This window comes from Primulina eburnea, chromosome 6, assembly GCF_022965805.1.
Source record: "Primulina eburnea isolate SZY01 chromosome 6, ASM2296580v1, whole genome shotgun sequence".
Taxonomy (NCBI): Eukaryota; Viridiplantae; Streptophyta; class Magnoliopsida; order Lamiales; family Gesneriaceae; genus Primulina; species Primulina eburnea.
In genome coordinates this window covers 1,997,740-2,020,660 of record NC_133106.1, presented here as the reverse complement: position 1 = coordinate 2,020,660, position 22,921 = coordinate 1,997,740, and the positions used below count along the sequence as shown (strand labels likewise).

At 38.8% G+C, this 22,921-nt stretch overlaps 1 protein-coding gene across 1 annotated transcript; it reads right to left on the bottom strand.

Annotated features, from left to right (window-relative positions):
• Nucleotides 1-939: 939 nt before the first annotated feature.
• On the bottom strand, nucleotides 940-22,888 carry LOC140833739 (uncharacterized). The gene is made up of 5 exons (XM_073198091.1): nucleotides 22,781-22,888; nucleotides 2,365-2,468; nucleotides 2,230-2,294; nucleotides 1,812-1,865; nucleotides 940-1,513 (listed from the first exon to the last, which is right to left on the bottom strand). The coding sequence occupies exons 2-5, from the start codon at nucleotides 2,435-2,437 to the stop codon at nucleotides 1,184-1,186; spliced, it is 522 nt and encodes a 173-aa protein (XP_073054192.1). The 5' UTR covers nucleotides 2,438-2,468; nucleotides 22,781-22,888; the 3' UTR covers nucleotides 940-1,183.
• Between the last annotated feature and the right edge of the window lie 33 nt (nucleotides 22,889-22,921).

Below are 22,921 nucleotides of genomic sequence, written 5' to 3'. Positions count from 1 at the left end.
ATCTGCCTCAGAGTATGAGCCAGAAAAATAAGTACAACGTTACCTGCATCCAGGTTTCCTCTTTCACGCGTTCAGGAGACGTCTCCGGAGATTGGATCGGAGGTGGCAGGGGATGGTATCAGTTTTGGAACAATGGCCAAATCTCTGCCAACAACTTTAATGCTTGTAAGAGTTCTTTAACTTGATTAGATTTGAACCCAAATAGGTAAAAGAATGTGGACAGAACGGAGTCCTGAAATACACCATACCACTATAGACTAGTTGGTAGCGGAAAAAAAGAGTGATCAACTGTCCCTGTGCGAACAGCTCAAATCCATCCATAACACGTTCATGACCTCTTGTGAATTTGTTCCTCTTATCAGGCTAAAGGCAAACAAGAAAGCTGTGAGTATCTGTGGAATCTCATCGTTTTACTTCGACAAAGCTCAGAGAAGATCTGATCGATATTTAGTTACGCATCCAGTAACTTGTGATATGATTGAAGAACCATTGAGTGGGAAAATTTCAATTTGCTTTTAAAAACATTTTATGTAAATTTTCAATTTGTATTTCAATTTATTGTCCTCCTGTTGCGTATCGTTAACTCGTAAACATGTTCGTTGATAATATCATAAGTCACCTTTTAATTGAAAAAAATAATAATTTTTATAGTCGATTTATTAATTTTACTCATTAGTTATGAAATATATAGAAAAATATATTAAATTTATTATTAAAATAAATTTACAAATTTTGACGAGAATGTTTTATATTTTTCTAAATATATAATTTACTTTTTAATGAATATTTAAATTTATAATTTTATATTTATTCGTTTAAACTTGATAAAAATTTGAATAAGTTTGTGGATCTTAAGTATATTTGTTGAATAAAACTCGATCTCGACTCGATTATAAACGAATCAAGCTACAGCTCGATCACATCCCTAATTAATTGCTTACATCATTAGCTTCACTTTATACGAACCCATCAATTCATTTCATGTTGTTTAGCTAGAAAATCATTACATATTCATGTATGTTGGTTGGTTGATTGTGGGTAACCAAAGTGTTGTCCCTTCAATAACTGCTGCGAGCTTTTACTGGAAGTAACGCTGTATTGTTAAAACTTGAACACAAGATGGGATTAAATACAGGCTTTGCATAACTGCACTCGGCCACCAACAAGTCGTCGTCTCAGATAACTAAATGAAGCTCAGAGCTCTTTCTCCCCTCATTTTGTGGCCATGTGACAATTGATGATGGGAGTGGGGAAAATCCGAAAATGGGGTTGATGGTACAAAAAAGATTAGATGTCTTTCAGGGACATGGATTCGGAAATGCCGAATGAACCCTATTGATTTCGGTAAGTATTTCCGGAATAAGATCCACCTTGCAACCATCGAGTACCTCTTGGAGTTGCCAGATCTTAGTAGCACCAAATACAGCGCTGGCCACAAGAGGGTGTCGCAAAACAAAGGCTGTGCAGATTCTTTAAACGTTAGAATTCGGCGTGGCGGGTATTCTCCATTGGACTACTACAATTCTAGGACAACATTATCATTTATCAACAATGAGGAAATAGGAAACATGTTGCTAGTTTGTGCATAACATGCATACTCACCCGACTACTTACAATTCGAATTAATTGGAGAGTATGGTGTCTCCACCCTTAATTGGAAAATCTCTATACATGTTGCACAACAAAAGATCCGAAATACTCGAGTGTGGAAGTATAATGAGTAAATGTTACCATTTTAGCCTACAAGTAATGAGGTATTATAAGAACCATACAATATGCAAGACAAATGTCATACTAAAATATTACTTAACTATTGCGAGAGAGACAGGACGAATGCCATATTTCTTGGCGCTGTTGACATACAGCTTCGACAGTTTAAGATTTCAATTTGCAGTGACTCGTGGAAATCTTTGCAGTAGCTACTAACAGACTAATGAAGGGAAATATCGATTGCTATACAATTAAGTCTGTGCGAAACTCCAGCAGTATCCCTGTTCAACTCTTTTGACATTCGTTGAACATTTAGTGTGTGCAGAAAAAAATAATGATAATTGCAAGATGTAACCCCACTGCAGAAAACTCCACCCTTGATGATTCTTAATTTTTTAAAACGGACAGAAAACAAAGTAAAATCAGTCAAATTTGTAGCACTAATGCGTTAATAATTTTAGCTCATGTTTTTCCATTTAAATGTCTAAATGCAGAGGCATTTTTTCAAATTGTACTCACATCGGTAGCTTTCTTTACAGTAGAATGTGAAAGGCTGTATCTTGACTTCCCTTCGGCATACCTCCCTAAGTGAAACAATTTTATCAGAAACAAATTAGCAGCTACACAATCCCACAGAAAAGGTAGGAAAAAAACATCTGAAAAGATTCAGACGAGCTTCAGCTGGACCTCCATCAAGAGAGAGATACTTCACAGACAGAATGCCCATAGCCAAAGGGCTGTGTGCCAGTAAGCATACTCTAAAGGATATGTCACTAAAAAAAATTGCTAACCATTTTAAAAATGTCCCATCTCTGATAAAGCTATATAATATGTTTGTTTTTGTTTTTTTTTTGTGACGCCTCGAAATAGTACCACGTCGCGTCAGCAGAGGTCAAACATGAGGTTCATAAATAAGGCAAAAACTTGTGTGAGACGGTCTCACGGGTCGAATTTGTGAGACGGATCTCTTATGTGGGTCATTCATGAAAAAGTATAATTTTTTATGCTTAGAGTATTACTTTTTATTGTGAATATGGGTAGGGTTGACCCGTCTCACATATTAGTATCCGTAAGACGGTCTCACATGAGACTAACTCCAAAAATAAAAGTACGAAGAAATCAAAAGGAAATAATCAATCCCAAGATAAAATTTCATTACATGAACTTGTCGAAGTAGTTAGGATTTTATAGGATCCATTTTGAACTAGAATCCAATATTATTGACATGTTAGGATATTTCCCCGATTTAGTTGGATTTGATTTTATTTAATTGATCTATATAAGTGTACTAATCCAGGTCTTTAGAGAAGAAGAAATAAGAGAACTATTTCTCCTTACATCATCTACCATTTGTTCTATATGGTACCAGAGCCTCCACGTTAGAATCGGCCATGAATTTCAAAACATCCATGGTTGGCGATAGTTCTAGTAGTGAAGGCGTCAGTTCAAGCAGTGAAGGTGAAACACAATCGCATGTCACGCCCCCAAATTCTTTTCTTCAAATAACGATCCACAAATTGAATGGGAAAAATTATTTGGAGTGGGCAAAATCAGTCCGACTTGTGATTGATGAAAAAGGAAAGTTAAGATTCGTGAACGGCGAAGTGAAATCCCCCCGACTTCGACTGACTCGAGATACAAGCAGTGACGTTCCAAGAATTCATTGGTCACGGCATGGTCGATCAACTCGATGGAGCCAGCGATCGATAAACCATTCATGTTTTTACCCATGGCTAGGGAGGTTTGGGAGGCGGTCCGAGAAACCTACTCCGATTCTGAAAACTACTCTCAACTATACAAGCTAAATACTCGGGTATGGCAGACGCAACAAGGTAACAAAGGTGTCACAACTTACTATTGATAGTTCTATGCAAGAATTGGACCTCCTCGATGCAGATGAGTGGTAGAGTAGCAAGGACTGTACCCGCTACAAGGCAAAACTAGATAGACATAGGATGCGTGTCTTCCTTGCAGGATTAAACAAGGATCTAGATGAGGTTTGAGGCCATGTACTTGGGCGAAAACCTATGCCCAACTTTCGGGAGGTGTTTTCCGAGGTCCGGTGTGAACAAACTCGACTCCAAGTGATGCTGAAACAATCTGAACACACCATGGAGTCTAAAGAATCGGCCTGTGTAAGTCGAGAAACGGGGTCTGATGGGAGACCATTTTGCGAGAAGTGCAAAAGGCCATGACATGTTATAATGCTGGAGAATACATGAAAAACCAGCCCATCTTAAGAAAAAATTTGGCACCAACAAATCGAATACTCGTGGTCTAGCTCTTCAAGCAGGTGGTGAAAATTCTGAAACGCCCTCTCCCTCATCGGATTCCCTTCTTTTTACCAAGGATCAATTTGAGCAACTATTCCAATTGTTTGATTCTAGACGTGATAAATCCAAGCCTCATGTTCCTTGGCCCAGACATGTATTTATCCTTATGCAAATATTGCTAATTCAACCAGTAACAGTGTCTGGACACTGGATTATGGAGCAACAAATCATATGACAAGTTCATCGCAAGTATTCCCCTCGTATATTCCGAGTGCAGGAAACCAAAAGGTTAAACTTGTTGATGGCTCTGTTGCACCTATTGCAGGGAAAGGAACTGTTGTTATTTCCTCATCTTTGATTCTTACAAATGTGTTACACGTCCCCCTCTATCGTACATTCGCTTGTCAATCAGCAAACTCACCCTTACTCTTACATGTCAAGTCATACTTTTGTCCTCTCATTGTGAAGGATCTAAGCTCAAGGAAGATGAATGGTAATGCTAAATAGGACGGTGGTCTATACTTTCTTACTGCCAACTCTTCCTTGGCAGACGAGTGTGAGTATCTCACTTCCGTTTCCCACTCAAGTGTCGATGATATCTTCTTATGGCATAGTCGGTTAGGTCATCCGAACTTTATTTATTCCAAGAAAATGTTTCCCAAGTTGTTTATCAATAAAAATATTTCTAATTTGCATTGTGAATATTGTGAGTTAGCCAAACATCATCGAGCTACTTTTTCATCTCAATCTTATAAAGAGTCCTCGCCATTTACGATGATTCACAATGACTTTTGGGGCAATACAATGTAAAAACACTTACAAATAAACGATGATTTGTGTCTTTCATTGATGACCATTCATGTCTGACTTGGGTTTTCCTTCTGAAAGATAACTCCTGATTTCAATTTTTTTTCCAAAAGATTCAGACTCAATTTCACACTAGGATCAAAATCTTTCAGAGTGATAATGGGAGGGAATACCTTAACAATATACTTGGCAAGTTTTTTCAAGAACAGTGGATCATTTACCAAAGCTCATGTCCCCATACACCTCAACAAAATGGAGTGGCCAAACGAAAAAACAGATATCACCTTGATGTTCGAGCAATTAGTTTTGAAACCAAAGTACCTAAGTATCTTTGGGGAGAAGCAGTTCTAACAACCATGTATTTGATGAATAGACTACCATCTAGGATTTTGAATTTTCAATCCCCTGTACATATTTTCCCAAAATATTTTCCCAATATACCCATTCTCACTAAAATCATTCTAAAAATATTTGGAAGTCTAGCATTTGTTCATAACTTTGATCCTGGTATCTCGAAACTTCAAAGGCACGAGAATGTATCTTTGTTGGGTATCCTGCAAACCAACGGGGACCCTGTTACCAAAAATAAATTTGTCTCCATGGATGTAACATTTGTTGAAAGCAAGTCCTTATACATGCCTCATCTTCAGGGAGAGTCTAGAGATAGTGAAGATGGCCACTTAACCGAGACTGACTTTCATATAGAACTAGGAAACTATGAAACTTCAATCCTTAATCAATCCGACACAACAACAGAGACATGTGAGAAACAGTTTAAAGGATTGGTTTATACAAGGAAGAAGGATGCAAAGAAAGGGGGAGGCATTGTCATTCAACAATGCCATGAGTCAACTCGTGGATTGGATCTTGAAACTCCGAATGATGCCTTTACTACTCCTGAAAACAAGATTGATCTTCCCATTGCCCTGAGAAAAAGTACCTGATCATGCACAAAACACCCGATTTCAAACTTTGAATCTTATGAAAAACTGTCAGTTAGATGGCATCAATATTCCTAAGAATGTCAAGAAGCGCTAAAGATCCTTGAATTAAGAGATTCGATTTATTAGGATATGAGAGCTCTGAAAAAAAACTCTACATGGGAGAAGACTGAACCACCAAGTGGGAATATGTTATGGGATGTAAGCAGGTATTTTCCCAAAATACAATTATGATGGATATCTGAAAAGGTATAAATCACGGTTGGTTGCCAAAGACTTCACCCAAAAATATGGGGTTGACTACACATAAACTTTCTCTCTAGTGCCGAAACTCAATATAGTTTGAGTCATTCTCTCTGCTGCTGCTAATCTTGATTGGCCACTAAATCAACTAGATGTGAATACTGTCTTTCTAAATGATGATCTAAAAGAAGAAGTGTACATGAAACCACCACCTAGATTTACTGAATAGTTTAGACCAAAGGCGTGCAAGCTAAAGAAATCACTCTATGGACTGAAAAAATCTCCCAAAGCATGATTCGAGAGGTTCACAAAGTTTGTGAGAAGTCAAGGCGATTGTCAAGGACAATCAGATCATACCTTTTTCACAAAAAGGTCCAATAGTGGAAAGATTTCAATGTTAATTGTCTATGTCGATGATATAATATGGACATGTGGTGATATAGAAAAAACAAACAGGTTAAAGAAAAGCTTGGCAAAGGGCGGTTGAAGTATTTCCTTGGAATGGAAGTAGCAAGGTCTAAAAGTGAAATCATGGTGTCTCAAAAAAAAAAAACACATTCTTGACCTCCTGAAGGAGACATGGATGAATGGATGCAAACCATTAGATACTCCTATAGATGCCAATAAGAAGCTAGGAGATATTAACAATGGCGCTACAGTGGATGCAAGAAGATATCAAAGACTTGTTGTTAGATTGATATATCTATCCCATACAATCCCGAACATTGTCTTCGTAGTAAGTATGGTGAGCCAATTTATGCACTCGCCGTGGGAAGAACACCTTGAAGCTGTAAATCGAATTCTACGATATCTAAAAGGAACTCCAGGGAAGGGATTGCTCTTCGAGAAAACAGATAATCGAGAAATTGAAGTATATACAGATGCTGATGGGCAGTATCAATCAGTGATCGAAGATCAACCTCTGGTTATTACACATTTGTGTGGGGCAACTTAATAACATGGATAAGCAAAAAACAAGGAGTAGTTGAAAGAAGCAACACAGAGACAAAATTCAGATCTATGGCACAAAGAGAGTGAAATATTGTGGCTTAAACGAGTAATGGAGGATCTAAAAATGATTCCAAAGCTTCCCATCAAGTTGTACTATGACGACAAAGTAGCCATTAGCATTGTTCACAATCCAGTTCTTGATGAGAGAACAAAGCATATCGAAATTGACTATTATTTTATAAATGAGAAACTTGATGAAAGAATTATTTGTATTCCATTTGTTCCAAGCCTATTACAAATCCTAACTAAGAATCCTATATTATTTGTATGATAGGATATACCCTGATTTAGTGGGATTTTATTTTATTTTCTTGATGTATATAAAATATACTAATCCAGGTCTTTAGAGAAGAAGAAATAAGAGAATTATTTCTCCTTACATCGTCTACCATATTGTTCTATAGAACTAGATGATGAAAATTGAGGTATCATTATTGTGAAGCTTTATACAACATATACTTTGTTATATGAACCAAACGAAATGAACTATTTCAAGCTAATGAAAAATTTGAATAAATTGTGTGATTGATGATCATCAAATTGTGCACACACACCTTTCATTACTAAAGCATTCTGCCAACCCCGAATCAAAATTGCGGCAAAGAATATTATAACAGTTCTGAAAGGAATTAAATTCCTTGATATATTTTCCGTTTTAATATCTTTAATATTTTGCCTTTCTAGACATGAGAAAATAATTATATGATCTCTTGTAGATTTGGAATATGATATGAGATTCATAATATCTTTAATATATGGAATCTCAATATCTTTAAGATAGGAGATCTTTATTCCTCAAGGAGTTTTTTTCTAATAAAACTCTTGGGTGTGTTTTCTAATAGAAAAGGACGTGCAAAGAGAATCAAGAGAGAGACGAAGAAGTTCGAAGAGTTTTCGAGAAAGAAGCCATCTCGTACTACTGTTTTGAGTGTTGCCGAGAAGTGCTTACATCCGATGACGACAACACCTAATCATTGTGCTGATTAGTGTGTTGATTTTTGAAGACTTTTTACTTCTCGGTTGATGCATCCCTTGTATACTGGTGATACGGTTTGTTAGAGGTTTAGGATGCAATTTGTTATTCGCCTTTATAAGGGAGTTGTTTTATTCTTTCACTAGTATTGGTTTTTGTAAACTTACAAGTTTTTCTAGTGAATTATTTTGCCCTGAGGCACCGCACAAGTATTGTATACTTGTGCATAATTTATATCTTGTCCCTCGTATTATTATCATTGTTCCAGCTACGTGTAGGTGTGTTAAAATTATAATTTCCGCTGCATGTTGTCGTGGGTGTTACAACACCTACGCACAACACCTATATTCTGAAACACACAACACTCACCCTCAACTCACACATACACTGTGGAAACAGAACTTTAAATTGGTATCAGAGCTTCCACTTGATGCTACTAAGTGAGATCCTGTTTTGTTTTGTTTTCAGAGTGAAAAGGAATTATGGAAGGATCAACAAATACTGTTTTTAGGCCTCCCGTTTTGGATGGATCAAACTATGCATTGTGGAAAGTAAAGATGAGGGTTTTTATTAAGTCCATTGAAGAAAGAGCTTGGCAACGTGTACTTGATGGTTGGAGTCCACCAAAACTTGAGAATGATGATGGAGACACACGGCTCAAACCTGAAAGTACATGGACTGTCGATGAAGTGCAAACTTCAAACTTTAATTCCAAGGCTCTCAATGCTATATTTTCATCTGTTGACACAAGGATGTTTAATTTAATCACCAATTGTGTATGCGCCAAAGATGCTTGGGAGATACTCCAGAAGCACTGTGAAGGATCCGCAAGTGTGCGTAAAACTAGGCTAAGGATGGTGACATCAAAGTTCGAAAGCTTGAGAATGGAGGACAAGGAGTCTATTCTTGAGTATGACTGCCGGTTGAGACAACTCTCAAATGAATCACATGGTCTAGGAGATCCCATACCAAATGAAAGATTGGTGAACAAGGTTCTAAGATCTCTTCCTGAGAGATTCAATGTCAAAGTTTGCGCTATTGAAGAATCTAAAGACACTTCAACGATCAACCTGGATGAACTAATGAGTTCCCTCAGAACTTTTGAGATGGATCTTGATTTACAAAGGAAGAATAAAGGGAAGACAATAGCCTTTGAAGCCTCAACCGAATCTTATGATGAAATCATTCAAATATCTAAAGAGGTGGATAAGTCTGATTTAGGTGAAGAATCGATCTCTCTGTTTACTAAGAAATTTGGTGATTACTTGAAGACTATGAGAGAAAAGAAGAAAACTGGACAAAAATCTGAGTTGCCCAATAACACCACTTTTGCAAAAGCTCAAAAGTTTACTCCTATGAAAGGACAATTTTGACCAAAAAACGAATTGCAAATCCAATCAAATGTCAGAAATCTGGATTCAGTGCAATGTAGAGAGTGTTCGGGATATGGACATTATGCCAATGATTGTGCCAATCGACTTCGAAAAAACAAAGGTATAACTGTCACTTTGAGTGATGAAGAATCTGATGACGACCAAGAATCAAATGAATCTGAAAAACACATATCGTTGTCTGCTGTGATCAAGGAGAAACGCTTAACGCAAATCAATCCTCTGGGTGTTGCCACAGGTGTTGCAATACCTGGTCGCAACATCTCTTCAAATTCTTTATGTTTTAATTCTACAACACTTGGTGAATCAAGTCAGTCTGAAACCCAAGAAGTAGATGATGATGAAATTACCCTGGAAAGTGTGCAGACAATGTATGAGGAATTGTATGAAGACTGGATCAAAAGAAACAAAGTGAATACAATTCTCTCCAAAGAGAACACTGAGTTGAAGTCTCAAGTATCACGATTTGAAGTAATCTTGAGCAAGAAAGATCTGGAGTTATGCAAAGTCAAGGAGGAGCTTGAAAAAGCAACTCAAATTCTTGCTAAGCTTAATTCAAGTACATCTAAACTTGATTCACTTCTGATGAATGGAAAGAACGACAAAACTGGACTTGGTTATTCAAATAACCTGTTTGAAATTGGAGAATCATCCAATACTGAAAGAAAGCCAACTGTCTTTGTCAAGGAAAAGGCTGAAACTCCGAATGTTCCACACATTGGTATAGGTGCTCCATCAAAGAGACAATTATTTACCAAGAAGTCCAAGTCTAGGAAACGTCACTTCATCTGTCACTACTGTTTTAGACCTGGTCACATCAAACCCTACTGTTTTAAACTTAGAGATGACTACAAAAGATGGGAATCTAAACAGGTGTTGCCACAGGTGTTGTACAACACTCGGCGCAACACTGCCAACAGGAAACCATCGGTAAAAAAGGTTTGGGTACCCAAGGCTAGTATTCAATGTTCTGTTATCTATACTTCGTTAAAGACTAACATTGCAGGAATATGGTACTTTGACAGTGGCTGCTCACGCCACATGACAGGTTCTAAGGACCATTTGATAGACTATGTTGAACTTCGGAATGGTCATGTGACATATGGAGGAGGTGCAAAAGGAAAAATTGCTGGCAAAGGAACCTTGAATGTTGATGGATTGCCTAGTTTACACAATGTGCTTTATGTCGAAGGGCTTAACTCAAACTTAATAAGCATAAGTCAACTTTGTGATGATGGTTTATATGTTAAGTTTGATATAGACAATTGTGAAGTTTTTGATAATACCAATACTTGTATTTTGACAGGTACAAGGTCCGCTGACAATTGCTATCAACTTGGGGAAGACTTGGTATGCAATCATTCAAAGGTGACTGAATTAAATTTGTGGCATCAAAAATTGGGTCATGCAAACTTCAAGACACTAAAGAATCTTGGTAAGTACGATGCTGTGAGAGGTATGCCTAATTTATCCTCTGGAATTCCTTATGTTTGTGGTGCATGTCAAAAGGGTAAGCAAACACGTGTTCCTCATCAAGTGTTACAACATTTTGGGACAACACGGTGTCTTGAACTGTTGCACATGGATCTTATGGGTCCAATGGAAGTGGAAAGCCTTGGAGGTAAGAAGTATTCATATGTTTGTGTGGATGATTTCTCTCGCTTTACATGGGTAAGATTTCTTAGAGAAAAATCCGATACATTTGATGTTTTTAAGAAATTACATGCTAAGATTACTAATCTACATAATCTGAGGGTTGGTAAGATAAGGACCGATCATGGTAAAGAATTTGAAAACTCACACTTTATATCATTCTGTGAAAAGAGAGGGATAACTCATGAATTTTCGGCCCCTAAAACTCCTCAACAAAATGGAATAGCCGAAAGGAAGAATAGGACACTGCAAGAAATGGCTAGGGTCATGCTAAGTTCAAAGAATATTTCAAAAAGATTTTGGGCCGAGGCCTTAAACACAGCATGTCATATTTCAAATCGTGTGTACTTAAGGAGTGGTTCTACTATGACATCCTATGAAATTATCATGGGAAAGAGGTCGAACCTGAAGTATTTTCATGTTTTTGGGTGTGTATGTTATGTTTTGAATGATCGAGACCATCTTGCAAAGTTTGATTCTAAAAGTGACAAATGTTTATTCCTTGGTTATTCATCCAATAGTCGTGCATATCGCATGTACAATCTTAGAACAAGGACGACTATGGAATCTATTAACGTTGTTTTTGATGATCTTGCAGATCTGGGGCTGCTGAACGTAAGTGAGACACTGCCTAACACAGATGTTGCACCCGGTGTTGTAACACCTGAGACAAAACCTAAACTGGCAGAATCAAATAAAGAGCCAGGAGAGTATACTGAAAATGATGATGGTGTAACCGATGAAGGGATTGACATTCCCATCAAGATTCAGAAAAATCATCCTTCATCCCAGATCATTGGAGAGACATTTGGAGGAATGCAAACTAGAAGAAAGGAGAAAATAGATTATCGAAAAATGATTGGTCTAGTATGCATGACGTCCGTCTACTCTCAGGTAAGACATTCTTGTTTTGTTTCCCTAATTGAACCCAAAAATGTTAATGAAGCTTTAAAAGATGAATTCTGGGTCAATGCTATGCATGAGGAACTTGAACAATTTGTTAGGAATGATGTGTGGGATTTGGTACCTAGCCCGATAATGTGAATGTTATTGGAACCAAATGGATCTTTAAAAACAAAACTGATGAATCTGGAATTGTTGTGAGAAATAAAGCTAGGCTAGTGGCTCAAGGGTATACTCAAATTGAAGGGATTGATTTTGATGAGACATTTGCCCCTGTTGCTCGAATTGAACCAGTCCGACTGTTACTTGCTATTGCTTGTCACATGGACATAAAATTATATCAAATGGATGTGAAAAGTGCATTTTTGAATGGCATTTTGAAAGAAGAAGCGTATGTAAGCCAACCTAAAGGATTTGAAGATCCACACCACCGGAACCATGTCTACAAGTTGAAGAAGACACTGTATGGGCTTAAACAGGCTCCACGGGCATGGTATGGTAAGCTTACGGAATATCTGCTTGACTTGGGCTTCAAACGAGGTGAGGTTGATAAAACCATTTTTATTAAAAAGTCAAAGCATGATATACTTGTGTGTCAAATTTATGTGGATGACATAATTTTTGGTGCTTCTTCTCAAAAGCATGTTACTGATTTTGTTAATTGTATGTCTACCACATTTGAAATGAGCATGGTAGGGGAATTGAGTTTCTTTCTTGGCTTACAAATTAAACAAATGCATGATGATATCTTTCTATGTCAATCTAAGTATGCCAAGAATGTGGTAAAGAAATTTGCTGCCGAAAACACTAAACACTTGAAAACTCCAATGGGGTCGACTGAAAAATTGTCCAAAGACGATGTTGCCACCGGTGTTGACAACACCCAGTATCGCAGCATCATAGGCAGTCTCCTTTACTTGAGTGCGAGTCGTCCCGACATTATGTTTAGTGTATGTTTGTGTGCCAGGTACCAGATACTAAAGTCACTCATTTGAAAGCTGTTAAAAGAATTTTGCGATATATATCTGGAACAGTTGACTTAGGCTTGTGGTACACCAAAGAAACAAACACCAATTTAGTGGGATTTAGCGATGCTGACTGGGCTGGAAATTTAGATGATAGAAAAAGTACCACTGGGGGATGTTTCTATCTTGGTAACAATTTGGTGTCATGGTATAGTAGAAAGCAAAATTGTATATCTCTGTCCACTGCTGAATCTGAATATGTTGCAGCCGCGAGCTGCTGTTCACAACTTTTGTGGATGAATCAAATGATTAAAGATTATGGATTCAACAGTGACACCTTAATTGTATACTGTGACAACTCAAGTGCAATTGATATTTCAAAAAACCCAGTACAACACTCTCGAACGAAACACATAGACATTAGACATCATTTTATTCGAGATTTGGTTGAGAAAGGTATAATTCGAATGGAATTTATTAGAACTGAGAACCAACTGACTGATATCTTTACAAAACCATTGGACTTTGAGAGATTTTCCAATCTTAGGAAGTCTCTCAGCTTGTGTGCACAATGATCACGCACGGATGTTGTCCTCGGTGTTACAACACCCGCGGACAACACCAAGCATGCATGTGCATTTTATTTTTAGGATGCTAGACATATTGCATACATCCTGCTTTGTGTGAAGCCTGTACAAGTGTAGGATACTGAATAGCGTGCTCTCAGTTGTGAATCAAACTTTCCATCAAAATTCTCCAAAGTATGGTGTGTGCTCAATCTAAGTCATAAAGCTGTTGAGGATGATCGTGTACCACATGATCTTGTCCAATGCAGATAATGACTTAGAAAATTCTTGAGAAATATGGTGAAAAATAGAAAAGAGGATAAAATAGAACAAAAAAATGTTTAGAAGAAAATGGAAAAAGCTACCTAGAGGAGTCCAATGAAGACCGTTCCTCCAGTGTGGGAGCTACCACTTCTAAGTCAAAATACAGATGGAAAAAGCTACCTAGAGGAGTCCTATGAAGACCGTTCTTCTAGAGTGGGAGCTACCATGTCTGAATTAAACATGTTCAAGAAAGTTTGAGTCCAATCTGTGAGTGTTGCCAAAAGGTGTTGCCAACACCTAAGTACAGACTGATCACTGTTTAATCACATGTGTGTGTGTAGGATTAAAGATCCTTTTTCTTATTAATTACCCAATAACAAGATACAACCAATTTATAGTTGATGGGATCCCATCAAGCAAGGAAACAGAATAACTAACTTAGGAAACAGAATAACTCAAATCTAATCAAATCCTATCTAAATCAAATCCTATCTAATCAAATCTTCTAAATAATAAATATTATAATAGATATTATTCCACACTCCCCCTCAAACTGGGTTGTATATGTTATGCAAACCAAGCTTGGAGTTTAATTCATTGAAAGCAGCTCTTGGAAGTGCTTTGGTGAGAATATCTGCAAGCTGCTCTTGAGTTGGGACATAACTGAGTTGAACAATTCCATGGTTCACCTTCTCGGATATGAAATGTCTGTCAATCTCAATATGTTTAGTTCTGTCATGATGGACAGGATTCTTGGCTATACTGATGGCAGCTTGACTATCACAAAGCATCTTTACTTTGTCTTGTGTCTGAACCGTGAGCTCTTTTAACAGCCTCTGAAGCCACATTCCTTCACAGATTCCTAATGCCAAGTCACGGTACTCTGATTCAGCACTACTGCGAGAAATAATAGCTTGCTTTTTGCTTCTCCATGTCACTAGGTTACCCCAAACATATGAACAATAACCAGTGATTGATCTTCTATCTGTTAGTTCTCTTGCCCAACTAGCATCAGTGTAGATTTCCACACCCCGATTTTTAAACTTTCTAAATAGAAGACCGTGTCCTGGAGTCATCTTCAGGTATTTCAAAATTCGAATCACTGCTTCCATATGATCCTCAGTTGGATCGTTCATGTGTTGACTGACTACACTGACCGAGTACGCATTGTCAGGTCTAGTATGAGATAGATAGATGAGCTTACCAACTAGTCTCTGATACCTTCCTTTATCCACAGGGCTGCTGTCCGCATTTCTGATCATCTTCTTATTAGGATCCATAGGTGTGTCAACGGGTTTGCATCCAAGTAAACCTGTTTCGCTTAACAAGTCTAGTATATATTTTCTTTGGGATATGATAATTCCTTCTTTGGACCGAGCCACTTCCATTCCTAGAAAATATTTCATGTTCCCGAGGTCCTTGATATCAAATTCCGCCGCCAACATATTTTTGAGACTGATAATTTCCTCTGAGTCATCTCCTGTCAGTATGATATCATCAACATATACTATGAGAATTGCAATTTTCCCTCCTGGTTTGCCTTTTACGAACAATGTGTGATCTGCCTGACACTGGTGATATTCATTAGCGATCACAACCCTAGCAAACCTATCAAACCAAGCTCGTGGTGACTGCTTCAGGCCATACAAGGACTTTTTAAGTTTACATACTAACCTGCTGTTTTGCTTGGTTTCCATTCCTGGAGGGATGGTCATATAAACTTCTTCTTCTAAATCCCCATTCAGGAAGGCATTTTTTACATCAAGTTGGTGAAGAGGCCAATCCAGATTCACTGCGAGAGAGAGTAAGACTCGAACTGTATTGAGTTTGGCAACTGGAGCAAATGTCTCCTGGTAGTCAATCCCATATGACTGCGTGAAACCTTTGGCCACAAGTCTAGCCTTGAATCTTTCAACACTTCCATCAGCTTTGTATTTTACTGTGAATACCCACTTACAACCAACGGGGTTCTTGCCATGTGGCAGTTCTACAAGAGTCCATGTATTGTTCATTTCCAAAGCCTTAAACTCCTCCTCAACTGCCTTCTTCCATGCTGGAATCTTTAGAGCTTCCTGTACAGAATTAGGCATTTGTATGCTATCAAGAGTTGAAATAAATGATCTATATGTAGGTAGCAGCTTCCCATATGCAACATGCTTCTCAATAGGATGATCAGTGCACCCTCTAACACCTTTCCGATGGGCGATTGGCTGATCTAAATCATCAATCATATAATCAGCATGGGCAGGAGAATCCGGTGCTGGTGACTGAGAATTTTGAGGTGGAATGATGTCCTGTATATGCTCGATGGGTTTTCTCCTTCTATAGACACGTAATTCGGAGTTGTGAGTTTCGACTTGTGGTTGTGTTAAATCAAGTGGACCAGTTTCAGTAGTTGGGGTAGTCACGGTTGGAACAATTCCAGGCTCAGGCAGATACACAGGATCGGGCATTTGTTGGGCTGGTGGATCATTAATGTCTAGGAAAGGATCCGTAGTTTGGGTTTCCCCTTGGAAGTTGGATTTGGAGAAGTAGGGCTGATGTTCAAACAATGTTACATTCATGGTGTTGTATATTCTTCGAGTGATTGGGGAGTAACACTTGTAACCTTTTTGGTTGGAGGCGTATCCAATAAATACACACTTTAGAGATCTTGGGTCGAATTTAGTGCGATGATGTTGGTGAATGTGAACAAAGGAAGAACATCCAAAGACTTTGAGTGGTAGATCTGAAGAAAAGGATTGAATGTGAGGATAAGCATTGAGGAGTATCTTACGAGGGGTTTGAAATTTTAAGACTCGACTTGGCATCCTATTGATGAGGTAGGTTGCAGTAAGGATGGCCTCTCCCCATAAATACTTAGGGACATTGTTGGTGAACATGATAGCACGGGCAACTTCGAGTAAGTGTCTATTTTTCCTTTCTGCCACTCCATTTTGTTGTGGGGTATCTACACAAGAACTTATGTGAATGATACCGTGTTTGGAAAAGTAAGATCCAAGGACAGAGTTAAAGTAATCCTTAGCATTGTCAGTCTTAAGAACTTTGATCTTGCTCTGGAATTGGGTGGATATCATGGAGTGAAAGGTTTGGAAGATCATGGATGTTTCTGATTTTTCTTTCATAAGAAAGGTCCAAGTAATTCTTGTGTGATCATCTATGAATGTGACAAACCACCTAGCCCCATTAATATTCTTGATGCGTGCGGGTCCCCAGATATCACTATGAATTGTAGAGAATGGGGATGAGGGTTTGTGTTGTAAGCTCGGATAGATACCTCTTGTATGTTTAGCAAGTTGACAAAATTCACATTGGTAAACGCTTGAACTTTTATTAATGAATAGATGGGGAAACAATTTTCCTATATAATCGAAGTTAGGATGACCAAGGCGAAGATGCCATAACATAACTTGACTTTCAATAGACGCTAAATTTGAAAAAGACACAGAGTTTGGAAAACACTTGACTGAATTTGATGTAGGACCATGGCTTAGTGAGTGAACTTGTCTACTGAGGAGATTATTTTCTTTGAGCAAATACAGGCCATCATGCATCTCAGCACTGCCAATCACCTTCCCCGAATCCACTGCCTGAAAATCACAAAAATTGGAATAGAACTTAGTCACACAGTTAAGGTCCCGCGTAAGACGGCTGATAGAGATCAAATTACAATTCAATTTTGGAACATAAAGGACAAAAGAGAGTTGAATGTCCTTCGTCAACTGAATTGATCCTATTCCTGCCACAGGTGATAAGGAGCCATCGGCTATTCGGACTCCAGAATTATTTGTGCACGGTTGATAATTTTTTAGGAGGCTGGAGTCTCCAGTCATGTGATCTGAGGCCCCTGAGTCGATTATCCATGGCTGTAAGGATTTATTTTTGGCAATATGAGCGTAGGACATGATACCTTGGTGTGCAAGAAGCACCGTGTGTGACTCGGCAGGTGCGTGTGATGGTTGTCCGGGGCTCGATGTTTGATTTAGCATTCTCTGCAATGCCTCCATTTGCTCTCTAGTGAAAGGACTACCCTCGGTACTAATCTCTGTGGTGGTGGCATTATTTGCACGGGTTTCTTTCTCAACCCGAGTGTTGGATGGCTTCCAATCTACTGGTTTGCCATGTAATTTCCAGCAAGTATCCTTGACATGGCCCAGTTTCTTGCAATGTTCACACCAGGGCCGTCCCTTGCCAAACTTATTGGGTTGAGAGGAATTGTGGGTGAATAAAGCCGAGCCTTCCACTCCGGGTTTATTTTCTGTTAACATCAACCTTTTCCTACTTTCCTATCTCCTGACTTCTGCAAAAGCTTCTCTAAGGTTCGGAAATGGCTTGATTCCCATGACTCTCCCCCTGACTTCATCTAGGTCTCTATTTAGGCCAAGGAGAAATCGAACTGTCCTCTTCTGCTCAACAACCTTCTTATACAATGCAGAATCATCAGCACATTTCCAAGAATGTACTTCGTATAGATCTAGTTGCAGCCAGTAGCGTGTGAGAGTATTATAGTATTGAGTAACGTTCATATCCCCTTGTTTAAGATCATACAACTTCGTCTCAACCTCAAGTAGTTCAGAGGTATTTTCTGTGCTTGAGTATGTTTCGAGTGCTGCTTCCCATATGTCCTTGGCTGTTTTGTGAAGTAGGAAACTGTCTCCAACTTCAGTGGTCATGGAATTTATTAGCCAGGACATAACAAGGTGATCATCGATCTTCCAAGATCGGTGTTTGGGATCCGTAGTTAACGGAGCCGCAGTTTCTCCCGTGAGGTGTCCATCTTTCCCTCTACCACAAATATACATGAACACAGATTGTGACCATTGAAGATAATTCTGGCCACAGAGTTTGTGGTTTGTGACAATATTAGAGGAGAAGTCAGGAATGGAGGAGATTGGGGAATTGACTTCGGAGGAATTGACTTCCGAGGAAGAGGCATTTGATGTCATGCCGTAGTGATTGCCGTATTTAGTCATGCGTATGGCTGAACGAATGAGGGCCGCCGTAAGAATGAAAGGAGACGGCTAGGGGCTTCGGCCGGACGAATAAGACAGGGAAAAGAAGCGGCTAGGGTACCGAGTTTGGCTCTGATACCATGTAGGATTAAAGATCCTTTTTCTTATTAATTACCCAATAACAAGATACAACCAATTTATAGTTGATGGGATCCCATCAAGCAAGGAAACAGAATAACTAACTTAGGAAACAGAATAACTCAAATCTAATCAAATCCTATCTAAATCAAATCCTATCTAATCAAATCTTCTAAATAATAAATATTATAATAGATATTATTCCACAGTGTGTATTTCATTTCTTTGATCATATTTTAGGCATAAACTTAGGTCATTCATACTGCTGTTTTGTGAATTCATCATGTCCAGTGGGCTACCAGTTTTTTATTCATGAAATTCGAAGAACACCCTAACCAACGTAATTTTGAAATATCTTGATTGCTAATTGTTTGTGGGGTTAATTCGATCTATTGCTGACTGGTTACTTGAAATAATAATTACACTGGTTCAGAAAAGTTACCGTTGGGTGAGAGGAAAAACTGATTCGGAAAGGTACTGTAGTCGCGGCTTAATAAAATATTACCGTTGGAGAGTAGTGCTTAAATACTTACGGGGGAATCAGGAATAGCTTTACTGTTTACTCTTTCCCTCACATTCTAAAATTATTGTCTACCCTTACTGTTCAGACTTCGCGCAAACCATCTGTGCTCTTCGAATTGTTTTCTGCCTCTTTGCTTCTTTATTTTGCGGATGGCTGGCTTTGATCCTCAAGACATAAGGAGTGAAATGGCTGCGAGTATGGGTGTTGAATCACCAGTCACAACACCCTCCGCCGAAGCAAATATCGAGGGGAAGGAAATTGTGCCTGTACCAGACGAACCAATGCCACTAGAGGTTATCGTCCCTGGGGAACCTGGGAACGAGATCAATGTTGAGAATCCTCCGGATTTTGAAGCTTTGAATAAAGCGTTTCCCCCTGCCCCAATGCGCAGAAGGTCAAAGAGACAAGCAGGGTTCGACCCTGACTTTGTTCCAACCAAGAAACCACGGGCATCTACGTCTTCTAATCTTCTGGACACTGATTTCTCATCGGGGGACGACATGCTGATTTTGAGTTGGTGGCTCGTCCTAGACCAACTGCTGCGGGAAAGGTACCCAGTTCCACCTCTGATACTGGAAAGAAAACCCCCGTTCCCAATCCACAAAGTTTTGCAAGTGAAGGAACTTCGGATAAGGCTGAAGAAGATGAACAATCCCTAGCCGAGTTCCTAAGTCAACTTAGGGAAGAGAAGGCTACCAATAAGCAACTGCCTAAGGATGATGAGCCTGATTCAGAAATGATGAAGGAATTCGAGCAAAATCAACCTGGAGCTTCTGAAGATTTCTCTTCAACCTCTGTATCTGATTTTGAGTCTGAAGAACAAAATGATGCTGATTCTGAAGATATTGGCTCTGAAGAGAGTGAATTTTTTGAAGATGATGCTGTTCCTGCTGCCGGTGTTGAGGAAGATGTTGCCAACACTGAGCAACACACTGACTCTGCCGACTATGATCTGAGTAAGTCCTTCTCTCCCAAATTTTATTCTGAAGATGCCTTGGCGTTGTGGCCGCTGTTTGTTCAGAGAGATGTGATAGAAGAGAAAAATATTGATGTTAATGCTTATGGGAGATACAACCTGATTGAGTTTCTCAAGAACAGAAGGTTGTTGTCCACTGTCACTACAGCTGTGCCCTACTGCCGTCGTGTGGTGCTGGAATTTTATTGCAATCTCTTGAAGAGTGTTGGAGATGAGGACTCCGTGAAGCTTGGAAGGGTGTTTGTGCGTGATCATATTTACAACTTCTCCCCGTCAGTGATCAATGCATTCTACGACACTCCCGATATTGAGGAAGCTGACGAGGATCTTGACATCCATGCTGTAACCTCCGTGCTGACTGGAGGAGTGATCAAAGTGTTTCCCGACTATCCCAAGAAACTGAGTGCTACTCTCACTTCTTTTTACTTTGTTCTACATAAGACTTCCATCTGGAATTGGACGCCGTCGACAAATTCCACCGCTGTGACCAGAACACAAGCCCTGGTACTGTTTGATATTGGCACTGGAAAGGCCTATTTTGGGAAGCTGGTCTTCACAACAGCATTGCAATATGCTGAGGGGGACTTCAAGAAGACAAAACTGCCATATCCCTCATTGATCTATGGCATCCTGGAGTCTCAAGGATTCATTCCGGATATAGATGAAGATCACTGCCCTGTTAGAGACTCCCTGAAGATCTCTCCTGCATACTTTAAGGGCAACAGAAAGATTGATTTACCCTGGCTACCTTCCAGTGTTGCTCCGAATGTTAGCAACACTGCTGCTGCAACATCTGAATCTCTGCCTGAGACAACCGTACAACCACCTACAGACGCCCCACCTGATGGCTATGTCACATTGTCCATATCTTACATTCAAGCTCAGATTGCCTATGGTCGACAACAAATTGAAAACGCAAAACGGACAATTGAGCATTATGAAAGTCAAGTGGCTGACTTTCAACTTTTGTTGGATGTAAGTTTGTTTTCTGGACAAAAAAGGGGAGTGGAAGAGGAAGACACAGCTGGTCCAAGTGGAACAAAAATGGCTGATGGAGCTGACGATAATGCGGCTGGCAGTAGTGAAGAAGAATGACACCTTGGTTTAGTTATTTCCTCCTTTGACTGTAGTTTTTTTTATTTAATTATCTGTATTTTCTCTGATGTTAACTTCCCCTAATTAATGAACTGTTTTCGATGTTGTGAATCGAGTGTTGTAACATCTAACATACAACATCTGTTTAATTCAGGGAAGGCTTACCGGTCGAATTCAGGGGGAGTCAACTTAAGTTGGATGAGTCATTGATCTACTAATTCAGGGAGAGTTTAGCTGTATAATTATGATGAGGTGTTTTGTCCAGAAAGGCAAAAAGGGGGAGATTGAAAGAAATTAAATTCCTTGATATATTTTCCGTTTTAATATCTTTAATATTTTGCCTTTCTGGACATGAAAAAATAATTATATGATCTCTTGTAGATTTGGAATATGATATGAGACTCATAATATCTTTAATATATGGAATCTCAATATCTTTAAGATAGGAGATCTTTATTCCTCAAGGAGTTTTTTTCTAATAAAACTCTTGGGTGTGTTTTCTAATGGAAAAGGACGTGCAAAGAGAATCAAGAGAGAGACGAAGAAGTTCGAAGAGTTTTCGAGAAAGAAGCCATCTCGTACTACTGTTTTGAGTGTTGCCGAGAAGTGCTTACATCCGATGACGACAACACCTAATCATTGTATTGATTTTTGAAGACTTTTTACTTCTCGGTTGATGCATCCCTTGTATACTGGTGATACGGTTTGTTAGAGGTTTAGGATGCAATTTGTTACTCGTCTTTATAAGGGAGTTGTTTTATTCTTTCACTAGTATTGGTTTTTGTAAACTAACAGTTTTTCTAGTGAATTATTTTGCCCTGAGGCACCGCACAAGTATTGTATACTTGTGCATAATTTATATCTTGTCCCTCGTATTATTATCATTGTTCCAGCTACGTGTAGGTGTGTTAAAATTATAATTTCCGCTGCATGTTGTCGTGGGTGTTACAACACCTATGCACAACACCTATATTCTGAAACACAGAACACTCACTCTCAACTCACACATACACTGTGGAAACAGAACTTTCAAGTTCTGAAAACAAAAATGTCCTAGATTGTTCAGTTACAATAAAATGTGGAAAAGAAGAGGTAATGGTGAAGAAAAAGAAAATAATCCTCACTATTATTAAATACCTGCTAAGATACTATTCTAACATGGATAGAGATACGTTCAGCAACATGCGAATGTAGAAATATGGAAAGCAGAGGTACATTTCGTCTGATACAAAGAAATTGATCCCAGAATTGAAGGCTCTGTCAAGAAGTTGAAAAAACTGCGAGTCTGCGACAATGAGTTCTGCTCACCAAAAGCCATCGTCGCTAAAGTAGCACAAAAACGAGAATGTAAACAATTCTTGGGAGGGAAAAGACAGATTTTGAGATTACGCGATACCTAAGCAGAGTCTTGAAACAATCAAGTCGGGAGTGAGACTGAAAAGAGGAACTGCCATTTATAAAATTCTGAAGCTCTCCACTCCATGACCACCGATCAACACATAGAATTAATCGCCTTCTTCGAATAGTAGCGCTTTTC

Coding starts and splice junctions, on each gene's coding strand:
- LOC140833739 (XM_073198091.1), bottom strand. CDS start 2,437: ATGGGCATTCTGTCTGTGAAGTATCTCTCTCTTGATGGAGGTCCAGCT. Junction 1,866..2,229: donor CTGTAAAGAAAGCTACCGAT/GTGAGTACAATT, acceptor AAACTGTCGAAG/CTGTATGTCAACAGCGCCAA. Junction 1,514..1,811: donor GTCCTGTCTCTCTCGCAATA/GTTAAGTAATAT, acceptor GAATTGTAGTAG/TCCAATGGAGAATACCCGCC.